At 43.6% G+C, this 7,884-nt stretch overlaps 1 protein-coding gene across 1 annotated transcript; it reads right to left on the bottom strand.

Moving 5' to 3' along the window:
- Positions 1–2,861: 2,861 nt before the first annotated feature.
- pim3 (Pim-3 proto-oncogene, serine/threonine kinase) lies at positions 2,862–7,662 on the bottom strand. Its single transcript, XM_010750526.3, has 6 exons — positions 7,048–7,662; positions 6,710–6,819; positions 6,493–6,543; positions 5,951–6,314; positions 5,042–5,218; positions 2,862–4,544 (listed from the first exon to the last, which is right to left on the bottom strand). The coding sequence occupies exons 1-6, from the start codon at positions 7,133–7,135 to the stop codon at positions 4,336–4,338; spliced, it is 999 nt and encodes a 332-aa protein (XP_010748828.1). The 5' UTR covers positions 7,136–7,662; the 3' UTR covers positions 2,862–4,335.
- Positions 7,663–7,884: the final 222 nt, after the last annotated feature.

Below are 7,884 nucleotides of genomic sequence, written 5' to 3'. Positions count from 1 at the left end.
GGTTCAATGTGGCGGAGCCTGTGAAAGAGGACCTGCAACATCTGTAGATAAAAAAGGCAACAAAAAATATAAGTACTAAAGAAGTTATGCATATTACATTTCTTTTCTGCTATATCCTCTAAATAGAGCGCCCTAAATCTTACACACTGGACCTTTAAATGTTTCCTTCCATTTGATCTTTTAATAGATCGCTACAAAGCAATGGAATCTTTATAGAGTTGAACTAAGTGGCAGTGATAGATGATATAAACCAGCCTGTGGGATCAGGCTTCAACTGAAGCAGACAACGGTGTGGCATATGCCCCGCTACATTTAATGAGGATTTCACAGTGAGAGTGGATGAGGCCCCCTTCAGTCTGAGCAGAAGGGATTCTGATGAAGATAAGTTGCTGGTCATTTGCATGACAAAAACCCCCGGAGACACAAAGACAATAGAGGATTACCAGGGATGCATATAGAAACACAGATGTCAACGTATTGAGTCTGACACCAGCGATCATTTATAGCTCTGTGTTTTATTGCAGGGTGATGCAGGGGTGCCTGTAAGAAAATCAGTTTAAGATTGATTAACAGAGGCATCTTCAGCTATACTATCGCCCCATTCCCACACTGAAAGCTGAACTGTTCTGGTTCAGGTTTTATTTACTGATTCACAACGTTACAAAAACAGTTCTACACTGTTCGGAAATACACCTTTTCACTTTTATGTCGATAGTTAGACATTTGCTAGAAGCTAGAAAAGCTAGAGCCAGCAGCCACTTAGCTTAGCTTAGCAGAATACACCGACCCTGGCTCTGTCCAAAGGATGACCAGCACCTCTAAATCTCACTAATTTACACCTTTTATGTTGATTCGTACAAAGACAAAACCACAATTTTTTGTTTAATTTGCAGATACGTGTACAGTGTTCCCTCGTTTATCGCGGGGGATACGTTCTAAAAATAACCCGCGATAAACGAAATCCGCGAAGTAAGTTTTACAATTATTATACATGTTTCAAGGCCGTGAAACCCTTAACCACACACTTTTATACACCTTTTTACACGCATTTTGTACAGTACTCCCTTAAACAGGACGCAGAACACATGTGCGGTTCTCCCTTAGCCAATTTAGGACGCAGAACACAATGCGTTCATACTGTACAGTACGCTGTAAAAAAAAAAAGCATGCAAAATTACACTGAAAAAAATCCGCGAAACATCGAGTCCGCGAAAAGTGAACCGCGATATAGCGAGGGACGACTGTATTATTATATTATCGGGACCAGTTCCCATGCAACCAATGGAGACTCCAGGAAGCTGGTACCATCGAAGAAATAGTCTGAAGCACAACCCCGACTACAAAATGACAAATTGTCATTTTAATTCTTTGGTGTAAAAACAGGCTAGCTTTTTCCAATCTTTATGCTAAGCTAAGCTAAATAGCTACTGTCCCTAGCTACATATTTATTGAGCGGTATCGACCTTCTCTGGGAACTTTTGACAAAAAAAAGTGAAGTCAGTGGATTTCCCAGAAGATGCAGTCATAATGATATTAGAGTGTTGGTTTAAATGTCTTAACTTGTCTGCTACATATATCAAGATGTATATTTACGATGGGTAATTAAAAAAATAAAAAATTAAGTGTACTCCTTTTTCCCAAGCATATAATTAGATCCCTGTGAAAGATTTAGGGACCAGCTGTCTTATGAAGTGTCTCCACTCAGGTCAAATTGGAAGCAGCCAGTCAAGTATAGTGTTATGCGTATGTGTAGGCGTCTGGATGAGTGCTTGAGATAACTTTCTTTTTACACAGGGGTTAGGATTTTTAGGCGTATGTCTGAATGTGGTTCTCATGAGAAGCATCTGTCGTCCCCAAAAAAATCCATTCAGTCTGTCTACGCGTCTGTCTTACATACATACGTACATGGAAAACACTTCAACTTTAATCTGTGGAACAGGTGAAGGTTAATAGCACTGACTCACCAGGGGGGGCAGCACCTCCCCAGAAAAAACACACACTATCCCATTGCCACGCAACACTATAAACACACACCACATCATCAGCCTGAGTTACTCATGTGTCCAAGGTACACGGCAGAGCCAGTTGGTTATATTTTAGATGCGGCATGTGTATGTAAGTGTGATGATGCACAACATCACCATTCCTCTCATCTTTCGTGCCAGCATCACTCTTCTCTCCTCCCCTCGGCTCTTGAGACACATCTGTCTCTTATTAGCCCTGTGGTTGCTGTAGGTTGTCATCCAGTTAATGGCTCCTGTGATGTTTCCCCTCAGCCACGCCGTCACGTGGAACAATGTTGCTATTATTACTATAGGCGGTGTAAATGAACCACGTGCTATATTGGACATGTATATTAGCCTCCCGAGGGAGCGCTGTCAAGTAGATGAAGAGTGCTGGCTGGGGGTTTCATTAACGTGTGTACAAGGTGTTAAAATCTCATTTACCGGGTAGCATGTACCACGCAATGTTTATTATTTTTACATCAAGAAACGACTAAAACCTTGCTTTAATGTGATGTTATGGATCATGTAACTGTGACACACCATGCTCGACAATGATCAAGACACCAGACTTGTTTCTGTACATAAAAATGGGAGTTTAATTGAAACTTTTGTATCAAAAAATAGCAATATCCATCCTTCACAGCCACAAGTCACACAGCTAAACTGAAAAGGTCTCCGTTATGAGGCTATGTGACAAACTACGAAAGCCGTTCCACCTGTTGTTGTTTAGCTTTCCATAGAACTCAAATTAATCATGACAGTACAGAAACCAGATGGATTTCTCTGATACTTAGCCATTCAACATTACCAACAGACTTTTTTTTTGTAAAGTAGTTAAATAACATTCAAATGCTCTTTTCAAATTTAAGTAAACTTGTTTTATTCTGCTTTACATCGACAGCTGCTTCAGTGCATCCTCCACATCTCAAAAAAAAAAAAAAAAAAACTCAATGAAATGTAAAAATAAGTTATAGGAATGCAAACCAAAAAGACCAAGAAGGATATGCAAATTCTTTTAGAGGTGGGTGGGGCTTTTAAGCATAGACAATAAATAAATAAATAGCCACAGAGTGTGGAATGTCTACATGTTTACAAATAAATTAAAACCAAATGGGGAGGGGGGAAAGATGTACACACAAAAAGAGAGAGAAAAAAAAAAAAACACACTGTACAATATTTGTTGAAAAAAAAAATACATAATTGAGTCCATGAATATTGCATTGATTGTGCATTTCACACCCCAAACCCTGAGGGGGCGGGGGCTATGTAGTGTCAAGCAGTGAGATGGCGGGAGGCAAAAAAAAAAAAAAGAAAAAAGAAAAGACACATCAAGAGGGCCACACACCCCGCGACAGGCATGAAGGGAGCAGGGGAGAAAAAGGTGGGGCGGGGTGGGTGTGTGTGTGTGTGTGTGTGTTGACATTTTGTAGACATTCAGAAAAGACAGGATCCAGTTTCCAAACACCTGTTCAGGCTATAGAGTGAGTGAGCAGCGTTAAAGAGAGCGACACAGAGTTTGAGTCGAGTGTTTTTTCAAGTATTCCATTGTCAGGAAGAGCCCCCACCTCCTTCTCTCCTATCTAATGCTATCTTAGCCTCTTGGCTGGAGGATGGTTGGCTTGCAGTGATGGAGAGGAGGGGAGAAAAAAAAAACAACAACAACAAAACAAAGTAACAAAAAAAAAAAAAAAAAAAAAAAAAAAAAAAAAAAAAAAAAACAAGAAAAAAAATAAACCCCTCCTTTCCGATCACAGCACAGGGCAACTTAGCCACCGAGCCACGGGCAAATCCAAAAAACAGAGTTGTTGACGAAAGCCCCCCAGAAAAAGCAGCTTTCCAAAAAAAGGCACTACAAAATCAAAATTAAAACATTTAAATAAAAAGGTTTTCTCCGAGCTCTATGAGAGCAGCCATGTCTGAATAGGAGGGCCTTGCCAGCTGCATATACCAGCCTAGTAACAAAACAAACAAGTGAAATAAAAATAAAAAAAATTTAAAAAAGGGGGGGGGAAATAAATAGTGCTGGTAAGACCGCCCAAACAGAAAAATGTTCCCAATCAGGAAACAAGTATAATCAACTAAAAAAGGGGGGGAAAAAGAGGGGATGGGGGGAAAGTAAGATAAGGAAGAACGAATGGTAATAAATTAGAAATTCCCTACAAAAGGAAAATTAAAGTACATTTCTCTAGCTAGACCAGCTGAGTGAAGCGCCCAGGCGCTGATGGGCCAGTTTGGGCTACAGGCTGCTGGCCTTGAGTCCATATATCACTCCCTCCATCCAAACCCCTTCTTTCCCCAGAAAGTCTTTTCAGTCCGTCAGAGCCGTTCCTCAGAGGCTCTCCTTGCTCGAGCTTGTGCTTGACGAAGAGTCTGTGTCGATGGTCCTGAGGCGGATGTCGCCGGCGACCGGCTCCTCCGGTGACTTGGGCGACTCCGTCGTCGTCGTCGTCCTCATCCAGGGGTGGTCGCAGATCTGCTCCAGGGTGGGCCGGTCTGAGGGCCGCAGGGCCAGGCACCATTTGATCAGCTGCTGGCACTCTGGAGGAAGGAAGGAGGAGGCAGAAACAACAGTGAGGATAAGAGGCGCTGAACTCACAGGGAGGAAAATCCCAAATGGTTTTGTCTTTACTGTATGTGGCCGCACTGCATATGACTCACTTCTACAATGTCCTAGTGTGTAGGCGGCACAGACAGCCAATAGCAAGAGTGCATGTGTCCTTTTATTGAGTTATCTCTCTAGGGTAACCGGGGCTGTTACACAAAGTGCACCAAGGGAAATCACAACAGGCAGACTCTCAGTTTTAGTTATCGTTGATAAATCTGTCTGCCAGGTGATCTGTTGTGATCGTGAGGCTGGAAACTGACTCATGATGGGAGTCAAACTGGGGAAGGTGCATTTCGGGGCTGTACCTGTTACCGTGGCTAGAGGGCAACAGAGTCAACTCGTTTGTTATGAGTGCTGTGTGTGTGTGTGTGTGTGTGTGTGTGTGTGTGTGTGTGTGTGTGTGTGTGTGCGTGTGCGTGTGTTGACTTACCAGCTGAAATCCTCCTCCTGAAGTACAATCTGCCCCTGAGGATCTCCTCGTCCTGCTCAAAGGGGATGTCTCCACACACCATGTCATAAAGCAGCACGCCTAGCGACCACACCGTCGCCGAGCGACCATGGTATCTATGGAAGCGGATCCACTCTGGTGGGCTGTACACTCTTGTTCCTGAAACACACACGCAGACACAAAAAAAAATAAGGATACAGATGAGTGTGTTGTGAAATATAGTAAGAAAATAGAAGAGCAGCAAAATAAACAAATAAAATATAATTAATGTCTGTGTCTAAAATGGCTGAGTCATGGTAGAAATGCTTTCCATCTTCCTTCAGCCACAAAACACAAACTGGGTGACCTGCCTGCGTCTCCTCCCTCCCTCCTTTCTTTCTTTCCTCCCCCCTCCCTCCCTCTTGGAAGGAGGAACTTGGATACCAAACAAAAAAAAAAAAAAAGGCAATGTGAGCCCATCACGTGAACCAGCGACTCGGGTTTCACAACAAACAGATGTTACGTGGCACTGACCTAATACCCACAAACTGCGACTGTGAGTCAAGCTCTACCAAACAAAAATAACAACATAAATCTATCAGGAGACACATGATGTATGAGACGTAATGAAAAAAAAAAGGATTTATTACGACTGAGTCATATCTGTGAAGACATTTTCTTATTTATCGGATAAATGATAAAAAAACGGAGAGACCCCGGGCGAGGAAAACCCTCGACCAAAAACAGAGCACTGCGTCACAGCCTCGTGAACGCCTCCATGTCTGAATATAGCACAGCGAGAGCATCAAGGGCAAATACAACACAGCCCACACCGTGTTCAGAAACACGCACAAAGCTTTTTTTTTTATTATAATAACATAAAATATAATATAAAGGGAGGTGGTTTCTTACCATCGAAATCGGTGTAGACTGTGTCCTTGAGAATCGCCCCCGAGCCAAAGTCAATAAGCTTGAGCTCCCCGGTGCGTAGATCCACGAGCAGGTTTTCATCTTTGATGTCTCTGTGTACTACGCCGCAGCTGTAGCAGTGTCTGACCGCCTCCAAAACCTGGCGGAAAAATCCCCGAGCCGTGTCCTCGTCCAGGGCTCCCTTCTCGGTGATGAAGTCGAAAAGGTCCTTGACGAGCTCCGGCCTCTCCATGACGATGAGCCAGCCGTCCGCCCGCTCGTAATAGTCCAGCAATTTGATAACTCCGCGAAAAGACGAGCTGACCTTCTTCAGCAGCAGGATCTCCAAAGGCACCATAGTCCCGTTCTGTTACACAAAAACATAAAAAAGACACATTTATTATTAAATATGTTAAGATATTATCGCTTTAAATATCACAACACTAGCAGGCAAGGGTGGCGGGAGGAGGAGGTGGAGAAGGAGGAGGAGGGGGAACCAAAACAAACCGCACACGTACACACACACACACACACAGGCTACTTACAATTGTGCCCCACTCGGTCACCCTCTCCTTCGCGACATGTTTCACAGCAACCTGAAATAAACAAGAATAAAAAAATATATATAAGAAAGTTGTTTTTAAATACAAGCGAGTAAGTCGTGATATAAAGTGCCCGGTTGGCGACGTTAAGGACGCCCGGCTTTTTAATGGCGGCACATGTCGGATCAAAACATAAGACCCCGCCGGTCCTCAGTCTTACCGGTGCGCCGTCAGAGAGCCGACTGCCGGCGTACACTGTCCCAAATCCTCCGCTTCCGAGCACGGAGCCCACTTGGTAAACCTTTTCGAAAGGCTCCTTTTCCGCTTTGACTGCAAAAGCACAAGTGAAAGAAAGGAAGAATAATGTTAAGGTAAGCGCATTATTTCCACAACAAACCACCGCCGTGTAGTGCGAGGAGGTCAAGCTGTTAGCTATCGTTTACGAGCCGGCAACAGTAGTAGCTTTATTACTCTAAATTAATCAAGCAGGAGTGGAAATACGTTTCTTAACCATGTTGTTATAGCAAAAAAAAGTAACGTTGAGTGATGGTAACCTACCCGGCTGGAGCTGTATTTTCACTGGTAGATGGTCCATACTTGAAGGGTTGCAAATGTGCGAAAATGAACCGAACTTTGACAGCAACATATTCACGCTGAAAAGCCGGCGTAGACGAGTTTTTTATTCACCAGTCGAGAGACAGAAAAAAAAAAACCCCAAAAACAGACGAGAAGTGAATTCAGTCGCAGTATAAATGGTGGCGGTGTTGCAGACCGTCTTGGCTTGAAGTGAATACAATATATCCAGATCCAGTAGTGCGCCAACTCCGCCGCACCGCGCCCGTCAAAGTCGTGTCACGACCGTGAAGTCGTTACACCGTTTCCCGAAAACCGGCATGAAATCAGTCTTGTATGTCTCGACTCAAGCACAACAGATAAAAAAAAAAACAAGTCCTCTTGAGTAATTAAAAAAAAGAAGAAGAAGAAGCACGAACACTCCCCCGATGTGTACAGTCGTCTTATCGAAAGCAGAGTGCGTTTAAATGCCCTCCGCAGTGTGTTGATATCCTGAAGAGTGGCCGCCGCTGTCTGAGCTTTGGCGCGGTCTACACAAGCCAATATTTTGACGCGCAGTGGGATGGGGGGGGTATCCCTCCGCCACCAATACAAGTCGACACGTTCGCTTGATTCATGAGCCAATTCGCGTTTTTTCACAAGATACACGTTTATCACAAACCACTGGAGACGTGTTGTAATTTAATCACACTTTCATTCGAATTTTATATAGAAATAATCATTTTGGCCGCGCACTACTTTCTCATAGTACGAGACGCTCAAGAATCCCTTGTCTGGAAGCTTTGCGCTGTGTTCACTATGGACTCGGAAGGCGACGGCCAA

This window comes from Larimichthys crocea, chromosome XX, assembly GCF_000972845.2.
Source record: "Larimichthys crocea isolate SSNF chromosome XX, L_crocea_2.0, whole genome shotgun sequence".
NCBI lineage: Eukaryota > Metazoa > Chordata > Actinopteri > Sciaenidae > Larimichthys > Larimichthys crocea.
The sequence above is the reverse complement of the archived record's forward strand: the minus strand, read 5'-3'. Positions and strand labels throughout refer to the sequence as shown.